General features: G+C 37.9%; 1 protein-coding gene across 1 annotated transcript in view; it reads right to left on the bottom strand.

The window, feature by feature from the left end:
* Positions 1-100: 100 nt before the first annotated feature.
* galnt1 (UDP-N-acetyl-alpha-D-galactosamine:polypeptide N-acetylgalactosaminyltransferase 1) overlaps positions 101-26,872 on the bottom strand; it is a 125,747-nt gene continuing 98,975 nt past the window's right edge. Inside the window, exons 6-13 of the mRNA XM_067448600.1 lie at positions 16,954-17,161; positions 14,306-14,476; positions 12,082-12,199; positions 11,757-11,937; positions 10,023-10,162; positions 6,296-6,394; positions 6,050-6,184; positions 101-2,173 (exon numbers count right to left, since the gene is read on the bottom strand). Coding sequence (XP_067304701.1) covers positions 2,027-2,173; positions 6,050-6,184; positions 6,296-6,394; positions 10,023-10,162; positions 11,757-11,937; positions 12,082-12,199; positions 14,306-14,476; positions 16,954-17,161 — 1,199 coding nt within the window. The 3' untranslated portion in view covers positions 101-2,026. The remainder of the gene's footprint in view (positions 2,174-6,049; positions 6,185-6,295; positions 6,395-10,022; positions 10,163-11,756; positions 11,938-12,081; positions 12,200-14,305; positions 14,477-16,953; positions 17,162-26,872) is intronic.

The raw sequence follows: 26,872 nt of genomic DNA on the forward strand, positions 1-26,872 counted from the left end.
GAACGGTATAAAAACCATTATGCCAATGGAATGTTCCCACAATTCACAAAAAACAAACGTGTGCACGCATGAACAAAGATCATAAATGCTAATGGAGAAGTTGGACTGTAAACTTTCTGTGGTTTATTTCTCCAGCCTGTAGATCAACTCAACACAGCGCTCTCCAACCCACCAATCAGCAGGCCAGACCCTCCTTAATTAAACATACAAGACAAAAACAAAAGACATCCCTTTGACAAATATAAACACACACACTTGTGTACACTCACACATCTACACAGATGATCTTGAGGCCCTGTCCAAATGCTCGCAAGATCTTTACCCATCCTATGCAGTGAAACCGCCCTTTTATTAAGAATACATGAATCACACAATGTAGAATCTAGAATCTGCTTTTACAACCATACAATTAAGATTTCTACAATTAGAATCTCAATTTAGAATCTACAATCTTACAGTTTAGGATTTTTAAATTATTAATAAGCTTAAAATTTAGAACTTTTAAAAATCTTTTGTAGAATCTAGAATCAGTATTTAGAACTGTTTTTTTGTTTTTTTACAAACTGTTTGTACAATGTAACAATCTTTATTTAAAATGATTATAATTTGAATGTAGAATCTTACAATTTAGAATCATCTTTTGGTCCGCGGTGAGTCCAGATCATTTGAAGTATTTAGACAGGGTCAAGACTGATTCCTGATTCCACATGATAACTCTCAAAACAGAGGGCTTCACTTTCATTTTCCAAACATCCTCAACCATCACAGCTGAAATGACCATTTAAAAGTAAATTCAAAAGAATGAAATGCATGAATCTGAAATGCAGGCCAATCTCTTTAGGCTATCAGACATCAGAAGAAACGAGGGAAACCGCTTCCAGTGCCTCACACGGGGCACTAGACAGTCAGCTTCAGACTCCAAATGTGTTGATGAATTTAAAAAAAAAACTACACAAAAATCAGTAACGATTTAAAGTGAACGTAAACAAAGAAAGATATCAGACAAAAGAGTTCTTTCTCGTGCATGTAACACAGTGAGACTGAGCCCTTTTACTGTTGGATGATATGACATGATCCATCTCTTCCCGAACAACCCACGTGCTTATGGGTAACCCATGTCGGCCGAAGGGCTGGAACCCAGAGGAAGGCATTCGTTTGGGGTAAGTTCAAGACAGTCCTGAAATTGCGTGTCAAATTACCATCATACCTTTAACAGACAAGACTCGGACAGTTCTAAAACAAACAAGTGAAAAGTGCTTGTACGTGGCACTCAAAAATGCTGAAACCAAAAAAAGTATCAACCACTGGTGTAAAGTAAAAAAAGTTACATGAACACTGACGATATGAAACACGTCCTAGATGATCAGTCATCACGTTCATTGATTATAGATCTATACGTGATTGATTGTAGGTAGTCCACTGACTGAGACTAAGATTGATAGAGAGCTCAGCGTGTGTCGGTGGCCAGTAGGGGGAGCCCCTGCTTCAGACGGATGGCAGACCACTGTAACGTCCACAGACAGGAGATCCATCCTGATATGTGACACACTTGAAAACTCACATGCACACACATGCAAACACACGTCAGCCTCTCCTTCATGTGCTAGATACCCTTCACTTCTACAAGGCTTGAAAAATACTTAAATAAAAAAAAAAAACTCCTGTGGAAAACATCATGACTCACCCATTCCCATCTCACACACACACATTAACACACACACACTGATACTCTAAAAGGGAGGCGTTCTCGTAAACATAACCAAAATGTCCGCTGCTCCTCGAATGACGAGGTTAAGGGCATCAAACTCAAGTTTCTTTCTCCACGAGTCTTCATCTCCATTGTTCATTTTTCTTCCTCGGCAAGGTGGAGTGATGGGGAGATTCATATACATATGCGGTTCTGTTCTTTTAGATCATTTGAAGGCAGACCCCCAGGATTGAGAGGAAAGCAGTCCTTTCTCTCTCACGCTCCCTCTCCATCAGCGTCGCTGCGAGAGTCTGTCCATCTGTCCGTCCTTGGGCGATCTCAGAATATCTCTGGCAGTGTGACGTTGCGGAGGAGCCACTGTTGCGAGCGGCCCCCGGTGCAGTCCTTGACGCTGGGCACCTGACTGTCGTCTTCAGACGCCTTATCCAAACACTGATTACTGTTCACGTGTACCAGGCTCAGCTTCTGCGGGTCGAGAGAGAGATGGATATGATGCATGTGACCCATCAAAGCAAAAAAAAAACTGGTCATGTTTAGAATGCAATGCCAAAGAAAAACTATATATTGTTGATATATAATACAGGGTTTTCAAACTGGGGTCCGAGGACCCCCAGGGGGCCGCGAGAAAGGGACAGGAGGTCTGTGGAAAAGTCTAGAATAAAAATAAATAAATAAAATAAAATAATAATAATAATAATAGTAAAAATAAAAATAGTAAAGCAATATATTTGATGTAAAAATTTGATTAAAAATATTAGTTAGTTATTAATCTATTTAATAAATTGAATTAGATTAAAATAAAAAATATTAATATAAATAAATAAAAATGTTATTAAAATTAAATAAGCAAGAAACATAGCAATATATTACAAGAAAAATAACAATACATTAGTACATTGAGAAGAAAATATATAATTAAACCAATTGAATTAGTTTAAAATAAAAAATATTAATATAAATAAATAACATTTTTTTCAAATTAAATAAGCAAGAAACATAGCAATATATTATAAGAAAAATAATACATTAGTACATTGAGGAGAACAAAATATATAATAATGTTAATATATATAATAATATATAAAATAAAAAATATATAATAATATATAAGAACATACTCATTTTAAATGTATAATATTATTTTTTGTGAGTGTTTTTAACACGTTATGTTAAGATGTCATATTTGGGGGTCCGTGGCATCTAAAAGATTGAAAACCCCTGATATAATACACATTGACCTCACAATGCTGCACACTCGGTTGCAGATGCAAAAATATAAGTAATATATAATAAAAACAAATATTAAAAATACACACAAACACAGGCAGCCATATAAAATATTTAAAAAAAATTAATAAATAAATAAATAATAAAATCATATATGGGGTCATGGGAAAAACGTAATAATAGAAAATAAAATTAATGTTTTTTGATACATTGAACATTGTTGCAAATTCTTCTAATTTAATTTGGTTATCAGGTCAATTTTGGTGGTTCAATCAAATGAGCAAAGTGTGGTGGTCTATTCTATTTGTCACACTAGACAAAAAATTAAGCGCACTGCATTGTGGGAGCCATGCGGTGTGCTGGATTTATAGTGCACATTCAGGCAAATGTAGTAGGTCATCCAAATATTCCTGTGCTCAGGATTCATAGTGTAATATAATAGTACTGATAGTAAGCAATATGCCATTCTGCACTATACACGCACGGCTGGGCAACCTGTGCGCTCCAGGGCAAAGACAAATTGTCGATGCACAGGGCTTGCTTTACAGTGGAGCATGTGTGTCAGTGTGTGTAATGGGCCTTGGGTGAGCCGAGTGCTCTAGAGTTTCAGTCTAGCGGGAAGCATTAAGCCGCACAGATACAATTAGGATAGCGGTGGAACCTATAAGACACACGATGTAAGGTGTGAGAGCGCACACACACGTCGATGAGCTAGCGATGGTAATGTATGGTAATGCATGCAGGAGAGGTGCTCTTGTTGGCAAGAGAATTCCTGATCTCGCTTACTCTGAATCTCCCTTCCTTCCACTCTGTCTGTCTCTCTCTCCCTCTCTTCACTGAAAAACAGAACCTTTATCTGGCAGTGGAAAGTCTCTGCTCGAGTTCTCTATTTTGTGCAGCCTTCCGTCTCTCTGGGCGAAGGGCCAGCATGGTGGGGGCTTCGAATCTGGGGCGAGGAGGGGGAGGAGGAGGAGAAAGAGGAGGCTTTCGGAGTAACAGGCATCTCTTTAAGCCAACAGAAGAGGAATACAAAACGCAATCGTCCACGTTCCTCCCCTCGGCTAATTCATTCTCCCCAGGCCTAAAGTGGCATTTAAGTCATATACCAAAATGGAGCTTTGTATTTCTAAGATTGACTGAGAAGTGATTAAATCTAACTAAACTAGCGTCCCTCCAACAGTGTTTACAAGGGCAGCCACAGGGTGGATGTTAATGCACATACATTACAAGAGAAATATGAGCGGGCATCCTGCAGACAGACAGCTTTAAAAGGTTAGCTGACTGACTTTGATGCTATATGACATACATGACCATATGGACCCTAAAGGTGAAAATCAAGAGTACAATCTGCATAAACATGCATACATCTCCATGAATGAGCAGAATGGTGGTTTGGCACATTGTTTTGCATATGTTGTGTTAGCCAACATTTTTTATATATAATTTTAATGTTTCACCCTGATACCCCTGGACATCAGATCTTCTTGAAGCTAGCTCACCTCCCTGCAGAGCTTACCTCCTAGTCTAAGGGTGCCCAATCCTGTAAGTCCAAACTTCCAACATAGCTCTATCCCTTCCCATCAATCCCAAATCAAACCCACCTGAACCAGCTAATCAAGAGCTGCGTTCAAAATTGCTCCTATTCACTACTGCTTACATTACTCTACTAATAAAGTCAACTTGAAGGGCAAGTGCAAACAAGTGAGTGAATTTGCACAGTGAGTGCACGGAAGTGATGCCCCTTTTGCGTAGTTTGTGCTTGCCGTTTAATAATAATTGAAACGAAGCCAACTGCCAGTTCCAGTAGTAGAAACTAGCATGTATAAACCTTAATTAAACCATTTAATAATCAATTAAAAAGCATGTATACCTGTATTATGCTGTACCTACATTGGACTAGTGGTTTGGAAAATGGATGGATGGATGATTCAGCTGCGAGTGTCATCTTTTGGTCAGACACAAAAGTATTATGGATATTCTCTAACTGTTTAATGCACATCAGCTGTACACGTGTTATTGTGGCACATTATGGAACTGATTTAGTGCACTCAATAACGTCCACTATGGCTTTGGACACCACTACACAAATGGCTGCCCCCTCAAATAGTGTCTTATTTCGAACCCAACAAAGTCCTTCAGGATCAAAAGAAGCTTCCAGGTAGGTTTGATGAAGCTAAATTCTGCAGGAAATTGGCCTTCCAGGATAAGGACTGAACACTGGCCTACTCTATTTATAGCTGGAGTACAACTGAACAAAGTATTCAGGATTACTAGAAACATCTAGAGAGGTTGGAGCTAAACTCTGCATGAAGGTAGACCTCCACGAGCAGGATTGGACAGAATTGGATTAAGGGCTTTTCCGGGATCAGACAATAGGCACGTTCTGGGAGTATTCTGGATTCAAAACAAATGAAGCTCTATCAGCAACATTTGGGGCATGTTGTTGATTACCACAAGCAGCAATTTTCACTTGTCAGTATAAAGGCCTTCTGAAGTAAATTGATGGGTTTATCTAAGATAAATATCCATATTTAAACTTTATAAGGTAAAATATTCAACTTACAAAGAAAGTGTAACTCCTCTTGCAGTTCAAAATGCTTACAATACATCTGATGTCATCGCTTTTTCCATAAGTTGAATACGAAAATCGGTCTGCCGGAAGCTAGATATTTTACCTTAAACATGTTAAATATTGATATTTTTCTGACAAAAATCCAACAATTTGCTTCAGAAGTCCTTTATTACACCCAGAATCGAGTGGATTACTTTTATAATGGATGGATGCACTTTTTTGAGCTTCAAATTTTTGGCTGCCATTTTAAAGCTTGGTAGAGCAAGGATATTTTTTAATATAACTCTGATTGTATTTGTCTGAAAGAAGACAGTCATATCCACCTAGGATGGCTTGAGGGTGTGTAAATCATGTGGTAATTTTAATTTTTGGGTGAACTATTCCTTTAAGCCTTGTCTCTGAAACCGGGGGCTAATGTTTAAGTATTGCAGCTATACATTCAAAGGCTAATTTTAATATTTTTTCCTGGTGCAGTTCCTTGCCCCATAGAATAATAAGAGCATTAATGTGATTTTGCAATCTGAAAGCACATATATACTTACCACAGGGTCATATTCCCAGAGCTGGTTGCCTTTCAAGTGATGGCACTTGAGCATCATCACCGGACCATTGAGTTTGGATACATCCAAACAGAGGTCATCAGTTCGGATCTCTTTATTGGCTGTGTACGAAAAAACCTGAGCAGGTGGAAAAGGTCACAATACATCAGTGTCAAACCTGTCGTAAAGATCAACAACATTACTCTAAATGAGCATGTTTTTAAAGTGAAAAGGATGCGAGGAGCTGACCTGATTGCCGCCCATGCCGTGGCAGTTGAAAATGCCTACTTTCTCATTCTCTTTCCTGGCCATGTTATCCAGACACTGGTTAGTCTCCACATTACGGATCTGCAATCGGACAGATCACACATATAGATTAGACACACTCAAGCAGCTCTCCTGCATGAATAAACACAGTCACGTCTCTTTCTGAGTGTGAAACACGGTTAATTACCCAAAGCTTATCGCACACCGGGGGATGGGGGGGAGAGGGTATCGACGAACTGAGAGGCAACTGTGCCAATCAAACACACATACACACGTAAATGTGTACTTGATGAAAGACTGCAGATGAAGGGAAAGACAGCTCACTGCTTTCATCCAAAACACTGTTACACAAACGTCAAGATCAGTGGGGCTTAAACCATGACAAACTTATTTAACAGCTTCACTGGCAGTACGCTATTATATTTAGCCAATGTTTTATGTAAACACTAATTTAATACTTGGCTGTTTTGTTTCATAAAAGAAATAATTCAATAGTTTTTTTCAATAACTGGAATGGGCTGGTTATAGATTTTTTTCCAGTGTTTTCAATTCAAAACGACTCCAATTCAGTTAATTCTTTTCACCAGTCTGAAAAAATACTAAATCAAATAATTAACAAAAGAGTCTGAACTATGGAGTTGAGTGAATAAGTACTGCACTAATACATTTTCAAGAATGTACAAAAATAGGCATTCACAGGGCTGTAAAATGCTACGAAAAAATCAGTCAGTGCGATGAATATATTTATTACACGGCTGTGAAATATTTGATTCAATGGTCAATTGATGGTCAATCACGCATTCCAGCGGTATGTTATTTTTCCAGATAACAACCGCTCATCCGGGTACTACGAGTTATCTTGACCAGTGCTTAACGCTGGCGCCATCTTGTGGCTGTTAAATACTTAAGCAGCCGGCTACAATGGGAGACTTCAAGGCGGGTTTCCTTTCTAAAGTTTTAAATATGGATATTTTTCTTACACAAACGCATCGATTCGAATCAGAAGGCTCTATTAACCCTTCGGAGCTGCGTGGAGCACGTTATTTGACGGACAGCTGCATTTTTTATGGACTTCAGAAACAGATAACTTACAACTACTGCTGGGATTAACGTTAGCCTGGACTTTTTAAATATAACTCCGATTGTATTTGTCTGAAAGAAGAATGTCATATACACCTATAATGACTTGAGGGTGAGTAAATCATAGGTTTGGTTTCATTTTTGGGTGAACTAACCCTTTCAGCATTCATTTTCAACATTTAGCAGCAATAGATAAAGGCTTAAAGCAGTTTGGAACTGTTTTTCTTCGCGGAAGCTTTGCGTAAGAGCTAATAAAATATTTAATCTCGACAATATTTTGTGTCTAATTTATTTGAGACTAGTAGCCGTGTAATAAGCGGGATAATGTACACCCAGCTGGTTGTACATTATCCCTTACTTACCACAGTGGCACGCGTGCGATGCAGTTTCGCATGCGATTGAGAAAGAGATGCATTTTTGTGTGAAGTGAGCACTTGTTGTGTGCTTGTTTGTGTGTGAGATTAATATAGGGCTGCACAATCTCTCTACATTTGTAATGGGAAGCATTTGCAAACGTCCAACAAAAGAGAACATTTAATGACGTTTTTACTTCAAACTCTCTTCATAACGTCAATAGTCAAGTGTTCATCCTTTTGTGATCTGATGTGGTTTCATGTCAAAGAATGCAGGCAGAAATATATTTTATAGCATTCCATGCAGTGATGGAGACTATGCTGATTATCATTATAAAGAACAACACACAAACCGGTCTCGACCGCATGTTAATTGTTTTCATGCTTCAGTCCAAACATGCATGCTATTCAGCGGCAGTGATATGTGAATGTATTTGTCCATATGAGGGATTTCCTCGAACGTCATACTTTTTATGACTTCTATGAGTCTCACTTTTGGACTTTCTGTGCGAGGGCGCCCTCCAGCTACCAGTATGAAATTAAACGGACATTACGTGTGTATACTCAATAATGTTCACAAAATCCTATCTTGAGTAAAAAAGGAAAAATATTTTCAAATGCTCAACCAAAACGGATGGATGTTGTTTGGACTGCGATTCGTATTGGGTTTTAAAAACAAAATTGGCATGTTAATAAGCAAGAGGTGCAGAAAATGTCTGAAAACATTTATTTTTAAGGTGTGCATTTTGTGTGTCCTGTATAGAACATAGTAAGTAAAGTAAATATTATTTATATAGCACATTTAACCATAGCAAAGCTATCCAAAGTGCTGTACAGAGTAAAGAAAAAATACAGACTAAAACAATAAAGATAGAATAAAAAATACAAACATAATAGCCTATGTAAGTCACATGCCTGTTTAAGCGATGCACTGCACTACTTGTGGTTTTCAGAGATGGTAAGACAAGAGATGGTTTGCACTATGTGCGAAAAACCTACAGACCTGAACATTGATCAATTCTGGGATTTTAGGAATCAATACTGAGATTACTAAGTTTAAATGAAACATGCAAATTATTGTAAAATCGATATTTTTACCAAGCCCTAGCCTCTCATGGCGTTCTGCATGATCTTACTGCTCCTAAACCTTCTTTTTCACACACTATTGTTCAAAGGTTTTTATTAAGAAATAGGATGATTTAAATTGATCAAAAGAGAGTTTTACATTGTTACAAAAAAATTATATTTCAAATAAATGCTGTTCTTTTGATCTTTCTATTCATCAAAGATTGCTGGAAATCAGTTTATCAGAGTTCCCACAAAAATAATAAGCAGTAAACTGACAAAATAACAAACTGTTTTCAACATGGATAATAATAATAATTGTTTCTTGAGCACCAAATCAGCATATTAGAATGATTTCTTAAGGATCCTGTGATACTGAAGACTGTAGTAATAATGTTGAAAATTCAGCTTTGCCATCACATGAATAAATTACATTAAACATGTTTTAATAGAAAACAGATATGTAATATTGTAATAATAATATTTTACAATATTACAGTTTTTTTCTGTATCAAATAAATGGCGAGTCTTTGTGAGCATAAGAGACTTCTTTCAAAAACATTTTAAAAAATCTTACCGACCCTAAACTTTTGAATGGTATTGTATAGCTGTGCGCTCGGGCAGTTTTTCCTGGCTACATGTGGAGCATCACTGGGACGTCATATCTTCCATATATTATTCTGTCGGTGAAACTATCCTGCCCTACACCTCACAATGTCACAATCGGCGGAAAGGAGAGACAAGGATGAGCCAAAAGGGAATGAACCGTGGCTAGCACATGGAAGATAGAGCCTTAGCCAGTCTGGAGAACAGACCGACTCCGTTCTCAGCGAGTTTCAGACATCAGAGATGACATACATGTTTTATTCATAAGAATGTCTGATAAAGAGAAAGGCAGCGATGGACAGATGGAACGAAAGGGTGAGAGACGGAAAAGGAAACAAGACGATGACAGAGGGAGAACAGACTAGGAGAGAATAAATGCCTCTCATTTCCTGAACACAGTGACTGGAATGGAAGAAAAAAAACCAATCAATTCCTGTGACACCGTCAACCCCGAGAAAAAGAGCGCCCCTCGCTAATTCACACCTGTGCTTCTTTAACACACACACAGAAATGTGTTTATCACACTAAGCAATGATTTCCCTTTTTTGCTATCAGCATGTGTATGTTTGAGTGTGTGAGTGAGAGAGTCAGAGTCAGATACAGACCTCTCCCAGCGAGTAGTAGTGGCGTGGTATCTGGGAGTCTGGGTAGACATTTTCAAGGTACCAGGAGAATGGCTTACACTGCAGTCTCTGTCTCAGGGATGATCTGGAAGAGATGTCTCCATAATCCACTTTAGTCACACCTGCAACAAACAAACACACACAGAATGCAAAACTGTGAATAAACCCAGACATTTCATTGTTCCACCATGATTCTAGGGCGTTTCGGGTGGTTGCCAAGGTGTTCTGATTGTGTTTTTGCATGTTGCTATGCAATGCTCTGGATTGCTATGGCTTTGCAAGGTGGTTTGTAGGGTGTTTGGGGTGGTTCCTTAGTGGAACTGTTAATATTGTCAACAACGACAACGGTGTTGTTAAATAAATCTTTTTTTTTGTTGATAAAATTGAAATAAAGCTGGAAAAAAAAAACTAATAATATATATATATATATATATATATATATATATATATATATATATATATATATATATATATATATATATGTATTACATAACAACTTAAACTTAAAGAAGTAAGTTTAAAATAAGTCTGATAGAAATTTAAATACTAAAATGAAATAAAGCTAAACAGATATATATATATATATATATATATATATATACATACACACATACACACACACACACACACACACACACAGTACATGCAAAATGAGTATAGAATATTTTATTTATAAGACAAAAAACTGTGACTACAACAAAATGCTCTATTGTGCTACATATGTTTCAGATCTCTTTTTCAATCAAAGTTCTATTGTTTCCCAGACAAAAGTGTGATTGCTTCGAAATGTAATAGCACACTTCTCCTTCACAAGCGTCATGACTTGAGGTATCATTCCTGCCTGTAGCACAAACACTAAAGGACGAGTTACATGCCACCGTTTGATACTTATTGTTAGGGTTTTGTTCAAACACTTGCCTTGCAGCCCTAACAATCAGGAGAGAGCCTACAGAGGAATCTGTATAGAGGAGGGGAAAAAATAACACAATACGTACACAGTCACACAAATAGCTCTGAGCTGCACTGGACACTATTGACAGTGACATTAATATCTATTATCCAACATCTTCTTCTGAGTCAATACAGCTCGAGTGCCCAAGACGCTGATAACACACACACACCACATTAAAGAGACAGACACAGAGAAAGAGAGACAGTCATAGAAAGAGGCCGAGACAGAGAAGGGCAAAGAGACGTGAATGAGAGAGAAGATAAGAAAATGTTATTTAAAAAAAAATGCTTACTTAGGGCTGGGCGATATGATGTTATTATCGTATATATGAAGTGAAGTAAATTTGTGCTCTGCATTTTACCCATTCAAGTGCACACACACAGTGAGTACTGAACACACAAACACACTACACAAGGACAAGTGGGCAGCCATTTTTTTGTTGCAGCAGTTGTGGGTTTTGATAGTGAAAGAGAGTGCTTGTTCATTCACTCCCCCCACATAAATTTCCTGCCGGTACTGAGACTCGAACCTACGACCTTTGGATTACAAATCCGACTCTATAACCATTATTAAGCCCCTATATTGACTTTTTAGAGACATTGATGATATCTCGTAAGTGCCCAGATGTAAGATTATCGACGATATCGGGGGCCAATAATAAACCAAGGAAGTTGGCAAATATTTACCAGTAGTTACCATATACATCTTTATTTTTTAAGTGTCTTGTTTATGGTTTGACACGAGTAGCATGTAATGTGACTGACCAGGTGAGATGATGTAGAAGAAGTTCTTGAACTCGTCCATCCAGACCTCTGCCAGCCTTCTGTTGTTCTTGTTGATGATTTGCCCAGTTCCACCAGGGAACGTGTACGGCGTCGCCTTACGGAACACGTGACCGACGTGAGAACAAGTGACGATCTCAAGCGTCCCCCCGCACTGCCAAATCTGACAAACACAGATACATATTAGCTCTCAGAGTATAATCGAATCATCAATAACACCAGAACGGCATATTATATAAAAGTGGAACTGTGGGTAGGATTGCAGGTAGCGGTGGTTGATTGATTTAATCTCAGTGGTGCGACTGACCCTGAAGGAGATCTCCAGGTTCTCTCCTCCCCAGATGTCCATGCCTGCATCATATGTGCCAATCTCCTGGAAATAATCTCTGTCTATGGAGAAGAGGCCACCTGCCATGGTGGGGGTCCTATGCAAAACAAAACAAAAAACATACAGTGCTTAATTCTATGATGCAAAAACAACTTCAGGGTAATCATATCTTTTAAAAGCAGCTCTTCCTCTCCAGTTCACTCCGTCACAAACAAGCATGTCGTGTGCCACTCAGGGGAACGAGATCTTCGATAAAATGAACATGTTTGCATGTGCCTATTTTAGCAACAGCATTTCCTTCTTTAAATATCTTTTACTCTTCGTCCATTTCCCTCAGCAGGCGCCCTCTGTTCTTTCCTGTTTTCCTTCCATCAATCCCCTGCAGCACGTCTCATTTACAGTCATGTTTTCCCCAAGTAAGAACCTGTTGTTGTTATGATCTCAAGTTGTTTTCATGCTGGCAGAAAACCAGGCACTGAAGTAAAAGGAGATGAAGCAAACGAAGGGTCGTTGAAATACAAGTGTGGCGTCAGAACGTTCTGATAAAAGCAACGTGCAGGTCTGAAAAACACAGGATCTCTGAAGAAACCATGCAGCAGAAAGCTTAGAGCTACTCTGTTCCTGTAGTTATGAGGTGAGCAGGTAAACACACTCTCCTCTGGGCAAAGTGCTGGTGTGGATAAAAACTCCCTCATCTGTGTGTTAACTCTAGTGTTTAGCTGCAGGGCTGGAGATACTCTTTCATATTCCTTAGCTTAAAGTTGATGTAAAATACCTTTTTTAGAAAGTAAAAAATAAATGTTGAATTTACATTTAAAAGGCCTTTACAAATATGAGCCATTGCCTAGTCTAGTGGTTAACACAAATGCTCGATTCATTGTCGTGGCGCTCATGCAGGCAATGCGAGTTCAATTCTGGCTTGTGAAATCTATACCTCTTCTGACTACTTGTTATCAGTCCTACTTTTTATTGTCAGTTAAAAAATGGGAAAAGGTTTCTAAAAGGATGATAAATTACGCCTCTGTTTAAAATGGAATACTAATGTATCGTGCACGCTGTGTTCTGCTTACTACTTTTAATTTTTTTTTGTGTGAAACAGAATGTATAATGTGAAACACAATTACAAAAAGTTGTACACTACATTGCCACACAACACTGCATATCAGAAAAAAGTTCATTATCTCATAAATAACAATGCTTACTTTGTATGGTTAAATTTGTGCACTAATGTCTGTCTCTTGACATGCAATTAAATTTACTTCTGTTAATTTGTTACACTGCAAATATTATATACACATAAACAATATTCTCATATATTCATTTTTATTAAACAGGTCTCAGGAGTATTTATTGTATGATTAGTTATTCACAGCATTCAGCCGTCAAATATTTTACAATAATGACTGTTGCCCATGGAAACACTATATAACTGAATAAATATTTCTCATAAAACATTCTGTCATGTAATCTCATGTCAGTCTAAAAATCTCACTGGAGGAAAATATTATAATGATTTAAATGATGATTTTAATTTCGGTCAGTAACATCTTGTATGCTCTTCATAGCTGTATTTATTTAACTTAAAATACAGTAAGAAAAGTAATATTTTGTAATATATTTATATATAATTTGAAATATATATTTTTTAAATTGACACACATGGTTCTTCAGAAATGATAGTTAGTTAGTTAGTTTGATTTGGTGCTCAAGAAACATTTCTTCTTATTAAATCAGAACAGCTGTGCTGCCTAATATTTTTGTAGAAGCTATTCAACTTTCTTTTTAGCCTTCTTTGATAAACAGAATTTATTTAAAATAGAATTTAGAACATTATAAATGTCTTTACATTTACTTTTGATGCATTTAATGCATCCGTGCCAAAATAAAATGAGTAATTTCTGTCAAAAAAAAAAAAAAAAGTTTACTTATCTTACTTTTGAACATTTGACTTCAAAAAAACTACTTTTATGCTGCTTTTTTGCATTTGTCCTTATTTTCCTACTGCGTTTCATGGAAAAAAATAAAATCACAGTGGTACCAGGTTGAGTAAACAATGACAGAACTTTCATTTCAACAAGGGTCAACAATACCTAAAAGACTAGTAAGGCTCATTTAAATTAGCCATTATAACCCTCACAGTTTTCCACCCAATTTAATCTCAATTTACTCATCTGACGGCATAATAGGCATTTGTGTGTGTTACCTGACAGGTAGCGTTCTGTCTCCTTTCCTGCGGTCCATCTCTCTCTGTGGTACCGGATACCAGCGGAAGTTCAGCTTCCAGTTGAACCCACCATATGTCATATCAGACCCTGCCATGTACTCAAATGTGTCATCGCTGATCACGTCAATGATGGGACACACTACAGTTTTCCTATAAAAAACAAACACACGTGTGAATTAGCTGTGTGCTTGCACTGCTTTCACAAAGACAACCTCAACTACCTGAATAAAGGAGTTTTGTCCACCACAGAATGCCCCTTTTTTATTTTGATTTCAGCTGGCAAACGACAGACACACCTCTCTTTACTCCAACAGATGCAGACACAAATCAGAGGGGACGTCTCGCTAAACTTGTGTCATCAATCAGCACCAAGCAGCCCACTGTGAGGCTTACCCAGGCAATGAGGATGGATGATAACACACACACACACACACACACACACACACACACACACACACACACACACACACACACACACACACACACACACACACACACACACACACACACACACACACACACACACTGCAGGCACACTTTCCTCTCCTAAATTCAGCAGACTGAAGCTTCATCAGCTAATGATGCCCCAACAGGCTGCCCGAGGCAACACAACACAGAGAATCAGCATGTGCATGTGGGTATGCGTGCATGTTTTAAAAGAGAGGAGATGTGCAGTCTGCACATATATCCTCAAAGAATCAAATGTATATAAAAGTGAGTTCACGGTTTTATACCCTACAATTTCTCCATTTGAGGCACAAATGCAGCCTGGGGTGAAACCAAACTACAAAAATGTAATAAAGCACTGGAAAAAAAACAACTAAACTCTAAGAGCTATTGATCGCTCAGCCCTCTGCAAACCAACATGCCATAAGGGTGGAAAAGAAAGCGAGTGTGAAAATGACTGGTTTGTTTTTGTGTTCCACCACAAATTGCAGAAATTAAATGAAAGGCATGTGCTGGGTGTAACATTTTTGTGTTTGTGACCACACATATGTGTAAGATATCATTCGACTAGTGGAATGCTATTTCCCAACCACTGACACACACACAAAAATCTTTATGCTTTAATACAGTATGTGTGTGTATGTGTTTGTGTATATATACACACACACACACACACACACATATATATGTGCATACATACACCAATTAGACATAATATTATGATCATCTTCCTAACATTGTGTTAGTCCCACTTTTGCTGCCAAAACAGCCCTGATCCGTCAAGTCATGGACTCCACTAGACCCCTGAATGTGTGTTGTGATATCTGGCACCAAGTTGTAATCAGTAGATCCTTTATGTCCTGTATGTCCCATGAATCAGACTTGTTTGTTCGAAACAATCCACAGATGCTCCATTGGATTGAGATCTGGGGAATTTGGAGGCCAAATCACCACCTCAAACTCGTTGTTACACTCCTCAAATCATTCCTGAAAAATTTTGCTTTGTGGAAGGGCACACTATCCTGCTGAAAGAGGCCACAACCACCAGGGAATACCGTTTCCATGAAAGGATGTACATGGTCTGCAACAATGCTTAGGTAGGTGGTACGTGTCAAAGAAACATCCACATGGATGGCAGGACCCAAGGTTTCCCAGCAGAACATTGCCCAAAGCATCACACTGCCTCTGCTGTCTTGCCTTCTTCCCAGAGTTCATCCTGGTGCTGTGTGTTCCCCAGGTAAGTGACGCACACACACAAGGCCATCCACGTGTTGTCGTCAGCACGTTGCCGTCCAAGGCCACTCCCACCAGTCTGCTATGGATACGCTTGAATCAAATAGCGCCTTGCTAAAATACTTAGCAAACTTTAGGTCACAACTGTGTCGACTTGGTCCTGAGTGCAAGAATTCAAACCTTTGGTGGGAGCGAGTTATTCTTGGTTTCCAATGAAGGATCCAGTAGTTAAAGGCTGCAAAAAACACTTGAAATATGAAGAGAACGCCACAAAGGAAAATCTGGAAAATGTGTAATTTGTAGTCAACATTTTAAACTGGATGACTACGAACACAGTGTTTTGGGCCAAAAGGAGGTGAGAAAATTGAAAGAAACTGACATTCTGTCAGTTCTGCCCATTGTTACCATAATGCATCATTTTTACCATAAAGGGTAGACAAAATATTATACTTTTTTCAACGATAAACCTTACAGTGCGTTTTGTTAATAACAATGTATTTTTAATGAAAGCTATGTGGCTGTCAAAAATCAGCCAGATGACGTGTTGTCCATCATTCAGCAGACTTTTGCTGAGAAATAAATGTGAATTTCTCTGTGCGGGTAACAGAGAATGAGTAAACATTTACAGTCAGTTACATATACAATCTTTCAACACTGTAGCAATACAAAGCAGGTTGAAAATCTGTGAAGTGTTTACATAAAGATAATTATAATTAGCACAGACTAGAAATTAGTCTTTATCCTAAAAGAAAACACCATGACCCTAACCTTAACAATTACAACTCCAAAAGAAAATATATGAATTAATATGTAGTATATTCAGTTAATATTTATTTTTATAATATAAAAATAAAATAATGAAAAGTATATACAGTATATAAATAAATAAAAAATTTCAAGCAAGTAAATACCTTAAACTATTGCATCTCAGAAGTAGCAGTGCTTACTTGTCAAGTTTGATGCGAGCGAGGAGAGGCTCAAGCCAGCCGGTGGTGCACTCGCAGTGGGCATCGAGGAAGGTAATCACCTGACCTGTAGAGAGGGACGCCCCCTTCAACCGAGCACGAATCAGGCCTGAACGCTGTTCCATCCGTACCACCCTGACAGGCACTTCCAACTTCCGCACATACTGCTCCAACTGCCGCTTCAGAAAGTCTACATGGACACAGAGGTAACAAACAATTATACACTGGCTCCACATGAGCAAGAATTAACAGGATACATAGATAAGATGGGGAGGATGTGACTCTACACACAGTCAAAATTATAATTTCCTACTAATATGCATCAGTGGGTTTTTAGCAAAGAGAAAACGCTTAAAAAAATGACATCTTCCCGATGCAAACACATACATCAAATGCATGTTTTAGCCAGGGACTAAGGCACAATCTGAAAAGTTGAGTGATCCACATTATTAACCTTATCTAGCACATGAATTTTAATTACAGTAGGTGAGGCAACATTCATAGCTGATTTGCTGATGAGGCTTTTTTGCCCTTAAAACGGTCTTTTTCCATGGCTGCCTGCAACTTTTTTTTCACACTACGGCAAAACAAAGCAAAGCTCTTGAAATGTAATGATTACTGCCCAGAAAAGTTTGCGAGGCACATTCTTGGTCTTGGCAATATATAGGAAACCTTTCTTTAACAATTTTCCTTCACTTCAATCATTAATCAAGTATTGCTCTACATCAGCATCTGCATCATCGGCTCTCAGCTCATGTGGATCAACATGATCTTCCAGTTACTGCGGTGGGATATCAGTGCTTTCTGTTTCGAAACATAATCTAGCTGAAAGCCAATGAATGGCCTGACAGGGTTATTGAACTATGTTCAGACACATAAAGATCCGACTGAAACTGTGAAACAATACAGAAGCCAATGAAACGTCAACATTCATTTACAGTTACATTTATGGTCAAGATAACATTTCTGTCATGACCACTTTCGTCAAATATGATTGACTGACTATTAGCATACAATTTGGATTGGCGGAATAGTTCCGTTCTAGGTAAGAACTCCCTGCGCATCCATGCAGCCTAGCATGGAGCAGAGCAGGGAGAGCAGCAATAACCCTCATAGGGTAAACAGAACAGAACCAACATAATGTATTGTCTGATTCAAGGGGAATACCAAATCCTGACTGGATGAGAGGAGGAGCTGGGGATGGAGGAGAGTATATGAGCTCTGGAAAATGTGATAGCTGCTGATAATACTGAAGGAGCTTTTATATGTATGCTGTGATAGATGTTGTGTTCCTATAAGTAGACGTGATCAGCTGACAGTCAGCTGATGCGAGTTTGACTAAAGTGACCTGCCAGAACTGACACTATATGCTTGATAGTGGTTCTCAGAGGTGGGTAGAGTAGCCAAAATCTGTACTCAAGTACAAGTACTTACGGAAATAGTTACTCAAGTAAAAGTAACAATTGTAATAGTTACTTGAGTAAGAGTAAAAATATTCAATGAAAAAACAACTCAAGTACTTAGTTACTTTCGATCTGATTGATAAAAAGCGAAAACCCTGAATTTCAGACTACTTGGAGAGCTGTGGTGTGCTGGCTAACCAGAGCTCTTATTATCTTCCTCTGCTTCGGCTATCATCTTCCGACTAACCGCGCGCTATGCGTAGCCACCTCTCGCCGAAGCAGCCTCTTCAATGTTTTGCGAGACTTGCGAACAAGTCATATTAACTTATTTAAAAAAATATAATTTTTTACAATGAATTACCATTTGACAGTAGCAGAGGAACACCACCAAATGAAACGAAGTAAAAGTAACGTTTTTTCACAAGAAATGTACTTGAGTAAGAGTAAAATACCAATCTTTAAATATACTCTAAAAGTGCAAGTTACAAAAAAACTAACATTTACATTTTTGACTCAGTTATGAAAAAGATTGTTTTCAAAAAATGTTGTTGATCTATTTAATTTATTAACATGATTAATTATTGTAATATACTAAATTAATTAACCATCATACATGTTTGAATCTACAAGTTGTGTTCTGTATTCTGGAATTGTATGTTATTCAATTAAAAGTTATATTGACTTATATATGATTTTAGTTCACATCTTGATTTTAAGGGTTTTTTTACATTTAAATTTAGATTAGAGTTAGCTTATTTAAATAAATTAACAATATTTTATTAATTTAAATACTTTTAATGTCATCCTGTAGCCACCTTAGAAATTTACACCTAGCTGGGCCCCGGCTAAGAACCACTACTATGGTTATTGTGACTATTTTAAGTTTATTAAAAGACTATTATTTTAAGACAATTTCTACTAAGTGACTATTTTTAGTTTAAAGACTGTTCAACCAAAATATGAAATTTGTGACATTTTCTTACTCTCAAGTTCCTTAAAATATAAATGTATTTTTTGGTCCGTGTATCACTAAATTATTTAGCATGAATAAAAATGAATTCCTTCTGCATTTTTACAGAAAAATAAATTTAAAACGTTGGCTTTTAATTGAGGGTGAGTAGATGACAGAATTGTCATGGAATATCCCTTTAATGAATGCAGCACCAAATCTGTCCCAAAAAAATCTATATATGTGTCAAGCACACCCACAGATCCAATCACAAGCCTTTAAGAGATCTGACAGGAGGACATGTCTGTGCAATGAGGTCTCACAGAGGGTTTATCTGCTCTCTCATGCTTTATTTGAGGTGCGATATGTGGAACAGAACTGAATACTCTGAACTACAAAGACAGCGGGAGCAGCAGCAGACCTCCCTAAAAGCGCTTCAGAACAGAAAGACAAAGCAAACGTTTATTTCTGGTGATGTGTTTCTTTTTAACTCCAACACACAGAAGCAACCTGATAACATACAAGTTCCATTCTACATTATTTCCCACCTAAATGTCACATTATGCAAACTCCATTTCATGTTGTTTAAAACAAGTCCAGTAGATGCTCCATCCAAATGAACACTCATCACTCTCTGCAAACACGTGAGCAAACACGTAAATCAATATCCTGCTGTATTCCTCTAGTCATTTAAGTGGAAATGAAGAGGAGTAAGAGAGAGTGGGCGGAAAGAGAGAGGAGGAGAACAAGAGAGGACATCATTAGAGGACAAAATTGAGCGGCAAGAAGATGAGAGGAAGAATTTGGGTCTTTATCTCTCCACAGGAGCAGCAGATTAGCACAGATGAGGGAGGAGGGGGTCTGGCAGCTATTCTTATGCGGGACGTGACCTGCGCAGTCAATCTATTAACGAATGAAGTAGTGCATGTGTGTGTGTGTGCGCGCGTGACAGAGCGAAAAAAAGAAGACATCGATGTGTCTTTTCTGCATCTGTCAAAATGGTTAGACAGGTGTGTATGTGTGTGTGTGCGCGCCATGGGTCTCAATGATACTTCAAAGCAGTCCTGGATGAACACTCTGTCAATGTCTCTGCAGTCTCACCCACCGTCGGAATTCTGATGTGGCTACAGTTATTCCAGCTGCGCTTTTTCTGTCATTATGGCCAGTTTCCATTGACTTTTATACTGAGGTAATAATGTATTCGATCCCCACCTCGGATCTAAAAGGATTAATTCACCCCCAAAATTAACATTCCTTCACCCATTTATTCAACCGTGCGTTGTTTCAACATGTATGACTTCAACAAATAATAACTTATAATGAATAAACTTATAGACAAATGGCTAAAACAGCGGTGAATATGATTTCAACCCATTACGGAATCTGTGTGGGGAAATGTTTGGCCCTCAAGCAAAATCCTACTGAAATTATTTGATTTCTATAACAAAAAAATTGATAAACAACAATATATGTGACCGCATTTAAAGTCAGGTGGGTCCAAAAACAACAATGGACCACATTGACTTTCCTTGGTTGGACAAAGTTAAAAAGTTCTTCAAAATATCTTCATTTGATCTGCAGAAAAAAGTCACAGGTTTGGAACAAAATGAGGGTGAGTAAATGATGGCAGAATATTTATTTGTGTACGTTTACTAAGCCGTTTTCTTTGTGAGGGTCTTCATAATTTAGGTGATTTCAGGTCTGTCACTGTAGGGACAAAACCTGGCCCGCACACAAACACATTAAACAAGCACACACATAACCTACTGAGGATACAAACACAAATACAATATAGCTAAGTCTTTGACCACACTGGTGTGAAAACAAAACCCAAGTATTGTACTCAGCTTCCTGTAGTCAAAAACACACAGATGCAATATAAACTAACATACGTGCTCAAAATAGTACAAGGCAGACACAAACCTGTGAAACCGCTAATGAGGAAAAGATAGATCTTATCACTAGCAGTTATATTCACTATTTACCTTCCAATACAGACCATATATATCGGATAACTAAAAGAAATACAAAGAAGAACCTTGAGAGAAAGAGAGAATCAATACAGTGAAAAAAAAACATGAAGGGCACAGTGAGAAAAGGGGATATAGTGTTTTCTATAGTGTCCTCCAGATAAATGGTGCTTTTCTGAAACTGTAAGGTCAGCGTTTCCAATGAATGAAGGTTTAAAGTGAGCAGATATTCACTGATTTAAAGGGGAACTATTATGCGGAATTCACATTTATAAGGTGTTTGAACACCAATGTGTGTGTCCGCAGTGTGTGAGAAAAACCAGCCTATAATGCTAAAAATCCATTATTAATCATCATCATTTCCCATAAATCAAAAACAGTCCTCTTCACATAAGCAGTTCCAGATTTTCCCCTACACTTACGTGAAAGTGGGGGGAAGCCCGGCCATGACGGGTGACAATCTGCCCTATTAGCACAGACACAGCCCTGAGTGAGAAGCACAGTCCTCCATTTCTGTATCCTCGCTGTAGCACCTGGAGTTGTACAATGGGTGCTTCCCAATACTCAAAATTTATGCTTCCTTATTTGCTCACTCCGTCCTCCAGCCTGTGACCCAGAAACCGATCAAAGAAAGCCATCTTGAAGATCATCTCAATTCTCTAATTGCACCGCGAGGAGGCAAGGGACAAGTCACAATCTGTCACAATTATTTTAATTTATGCTTTTCCTTTGCAGCTTAAAACATACATCTCACATAGTTCAACAGGACATCTTGCATTCTTAACTAAAATTAACAACATAAGGCCAAATCAGTGCAAGCTTTGAAGTGATGCTCGAGGGATCAAGAATATTCCAATATACAAATAAGCTCTCCTTCGACTCGTTCTTTTCTTGCAGCATTCCTTTGCATCCTATGAGGGGTGGAGATGAGAAGTGAGGAGAGGAAGCGAGGAAAGGAAATGAGGATGCACAAAGTAGAAATGAAAAGCGCCCAATGTCTGCGCCAAAGAGCCCTTACAAGAGTTGTGTTTTGGGTCACTGAGGACATTATGGTTATTTATTTAATTTTTTAAAGGAAATGTCCGGAAGAAAATTGCTTAAGTGTTATATAGACAATATATAGACCATAGTCGGCTCGATAAATGTGACATGCGTTCTGAAGAGAATACACATTTAAACATCCTGAAATCTCTTCACTGGCTACCTGTCCGGTTGAGAATTGAATACAAAGTTTCACTCCTCACCCATCAGTGTATTCACGGACATGCCCCCCTTTACCTACAGGAACTTCTCACCTATCCGACTTCTTCACGCACCCTTCGTTCGGCAAACACAAACACCCTCCAAGTTCCGAGAACAAAACTTTGCAGCATGGATGGTAGGGCCTTTTCATTGGCTGCTCCGAGGCTGTGGAATGCCCTGCCGGACTACCTGAGGGCCCCACAGACTATTGATGTTTTTAAACGAAACCTTAAAACATATATTTTTACACAAGCTTTCGAATAAATGTGTTTTATAGGTTTTATTGTTTTATATGTGTGTATATATATATATATATATATATATATATATATATATATATATATATATATATATATATATATATATATATATATATAATTATTTTTTAAAGTATTTTTTAAAAGTGGCTTTTTCCTACCACATGGTGTTTTGTAGCACTTTGAGATTGTAAAAATGTAAAGTGCTTTACAAATAAAATTCATTATTATTATTATTATTATTATTATTATTAAACAAGCCAGGGTCATTCATACATTTAGGAGTCAGTCCAAGCTGTCACATTTGTCTCTTCAAGTTTTATTGCTATACAGTAAGTAACACAAAATCAATAGCATGTCATAAACGCTCTACAAGTTATAACAATAATTAAAATAAACTATTAAAATAAACTCTATGTCCATGCAGCATATATTATTTTTTCAACATGAGCACCTGTACAGTGAATCTATAGATTCTGGAAAGGGGGCCCAGGAGCAGCAGCTCATTTGCATTTAAATGGACACGCACAAAATTGTGTGTTCTGCTTACCCCCAAAAGTGGCAATTTTAACATGCTATACAAAATGATCTGTGGGTATTTTGAGCTTCACATACACACTCTGGAGATATTCCAACCCCCTTAGACCTAGATATTAAATATCCCAGAGATTAGCTGCGGAAACTAATATGGACAACGTGGGTTTGAATCTAGCTCAGCATCCCAATATTGTTTCATTCCTATTTTTCATTGTGTATGTTACATTGTTTCATTTCCATCTTGTTAAAGTAGCTTCTAGAGCTGGGTGTGGGTGTTCATGTAAGTGTGTGTGTGTGTGTGTGTGTGTGTGTGTGTGTGTGTGTGTGTGTGTGTGTGTGTGTGTGTGTGTGTGTGTGTGTGTGTGTCATCACAGTGCTGTCAGCGGTCTTGTTGGCTGCTGTCTGTTCTTGTGAGTGAACGATTCACCCTGGAGCTGTCCACCCTGACCCGGGTCACATGGAGCACTCGTACAGGGCTTTCAGCAGCCATGGCAATGACGCCGAAGGGCAAAATAGTCACACAAAGGTTATGTATGCAGAGGTCAGAGGCACTCTAGAGCAGCAGCCATTGAGACCACTGGCAGCAAGAGGCACATTTCTACAGTCAGCAGCAACACTCATGACCTCTCGGGTCACTCTGAGTCAGTACATAAACTAAATTGTATGTGCAAAAACACTAAGTAGGACTCCCAACCTACATAAATGTAATCCCAGTAACTTACTATAAAATGGCCAAAAAGACTTTACTGGTAAATACACAAATATGCTGTTCTGGCTTTTTACTCTTAAGAGACCAATCACACATCAGCATCGGAAATTATCTTTAAATGATGCACTGTTGTCTTCAATCACCACAAGACGAAAAGTGCTTTAGTTTCTGTTAATTTAAAAAAAATTGACTTCTGAGTTACAGGTGTAAGAGAATGACCACAATCAACACGTTTTTCTTAAATCACGAGATGCACAGAATAGTATCCAACTGCAGAGTCGCAGTGCTGATGAATAAAAAAACAAGGCAGAGTCTTGGATGCACCATGCTGAAAAAGCTGTGAGACACAGCGCAAAGGGTCAAAGATGTCATCTAGCGCATATTTACATAGGAAAACTATTACAAAAACAGCGGAGCTAACTGTAAACTAGGGGTGTGATGGTCTCAGTAAAAAAAACGAACCGCACCGTTCTCCATCCACGGTTCTGCACGCACTTGCACTGCAGTTCATCTAAAATCTGACAATGCAACTTTATTATTATTTGACAGAAGTACTTTTTTCCCTGAACATAGCAAATGCTGAAACTGTGAACCTAAACTGTTATACAAACAGAATTGTGAGCAATCTGAACCGTTGCATCCTTACTGTAAACTGCACAGCCTAATCACGTCATCTTCATAAGAACGTTATACGGGGAGAAGCGACGGCAGTGCGGTGGCAGAGACAGTGCTCCAGTGCTCTCATGCTATTGGGAAAAATGCAGGTGGAATCAAGCGCAGGTCTGTCACCACCTGGATTGAATAATTATACTAATAAGAACAACATGGCAAAATCAGATTTCCCACGTAACCCTGCAGAGCGGTAGAGATGCATATGATAATTTGATTTACCATTTGAAATAAGTACTTTTGACATTTTAATGAGTTTTACTGTAAGGTGTTAGGCTCAATAGACTAATGTATATATCATTTAGGAGTTAATTCTATTTAAACCACAGTGGATGAGATGCACAATATACAAAAGCGCTAGAAATGTGACAAAGCTCAAAGCCTTTGAACTTTTTCTTTATTACAATTCTTTAATTTTATGGTTTGCATATTCAAAAAATAGGGATGCACTGGTAAGAAAATTTTGGTCAATACCAAAAAGGCAATAATCATTCTCATGGCTGATAGCGATAACCGATAAATGGCCAATATTAATTCCACTTTGACCATACATTTTTTTTTTATTGTCTAAAAATATTACAAATAAAACTAAACTAAAATCAATTGTTTTAAATTCTACAAGTCAATGCAGGCATCAAAACATTCTAATGTACAGTTTGAAAATAAATATTAATTTAGAGATTTGTAATACACAAGATTACTTTAAACAGTGTTATTAATCTATTCATATTTTTAAAGAGTTTAACGTAAACATTCGATGACGTCAAAGGTAATCTAAATGTAAAAATAGAGGAAATGAGCATGCAAAATGAAATATCCAATATCATACAATATATATCCAATATCGACTGGTATCAACACATTTTGAAAAAATATTGTCCGGAAAAAAATAGCGTTTGGGGGGTAAAATGTGTGTTATTTTGGCAAGGTTGCCTGCTAAAATTCGCATTCATGGGTCTATATATCACATAATAGTCGCCTCAACAAGCGGACATGGAAAACAACTCGTGGGGGAAAAACGCAGACTTGCCAACACAGTGCAGTTGAGCTCTGTTGACATTTGACAGCTAATGAAATGCGTTGCTCCGTTGCTCTGATTGGTCGTAGGTCTATCCAATTGATGTCTTTCCTGGTTTGGTTGAAACACGCCCCATAATCACAGCCCAATGGAGCAGTATCAGACTCATATTCTGACTAGAATTGAGCATGACCTCGTCAGGCTATATAACTGCTCCACACTTTTTAAAGTTTTAAAAATTTATATTTTTCTCTTACACAAACGCATCGATTCGCTTCAGAAGGCCTTTATTAACCCCCAGAGCCGTGTGAAGCATTTATTTGATAGATACGTTTCATGGTTTTTATGGACTTCATAAACAAGGCAACAATTCACTGCCATTTAATGTTTGAATTAGCCAGGACTTTCTTTTTTTTTTAATATAACTCAGATTTTATTAGTCTGAAAGAAGAATGTCATATACACCTAGGATGACTTGAGGGCGAGTAAATCATGAGGTAATTTTCATTTTTGGTTGAATTAACCCTTTAACATTATGTATATGAGTATGTGTCTGTTTGAGATGATAATATAATTCCAGGTATATATTCATAACACCTACTAATCCACTAATCCCATAATCTAGCCAAAATACAGGTTAGAGCAGATAACGACAAAGTCGAGAGCTGCAAATCCACACATCGAAGCAGACACAAAACAGAGCTTTTAGAGTTAACATACACTCTCTTCTCTCTCTCCATATAAATCTGTCCTAACAAACACGGTCGTTTTACAGTGTGTAAATCACATTTCATCTTTGACGTTAATACGCAACAAGGTCACCGGCCATCTTTTTCCTCCAGATGTGGTCTGTTCCCTTTTACTGCAGACAAACACGCATACACACACTGAAAGCAGAGCTGACATGATACAGGCCTTTTCAAAGACTGGAAACAAAACCCTGCCATTATCTCTGGAGCTCGGCAGTACAATGTCCACATGTTAACTCAGAAATCTGTGTGAGAGCATTTATTTGTCTATGCAAGAGATTTCTGTGCTATCATTCTCTCCTCTCAGTAGTTAGCATCACAAACATCTGTCAGCATGAAATGGAAATTCACCATTTCTATTTTCTAAAAGCATGTTACATTTTATTGTGAATGATTCA

This window comes from Pseudorasbora parva, chromosome 7 (genome assembly GCF_024679245.1).
Source record: "Pseudorasbora parva isolate DD20220531a chromosome 7, ASM2467924v1, whole genome shotgun sequence".
In the NCBI taxonomy this organism is placed as follows: Eukaryota; Metazoa; Chordata; class Actinopteri; order Cypriniformes; family Gobionidae; genus Pseudorasbora; species Pseudorasbora parva.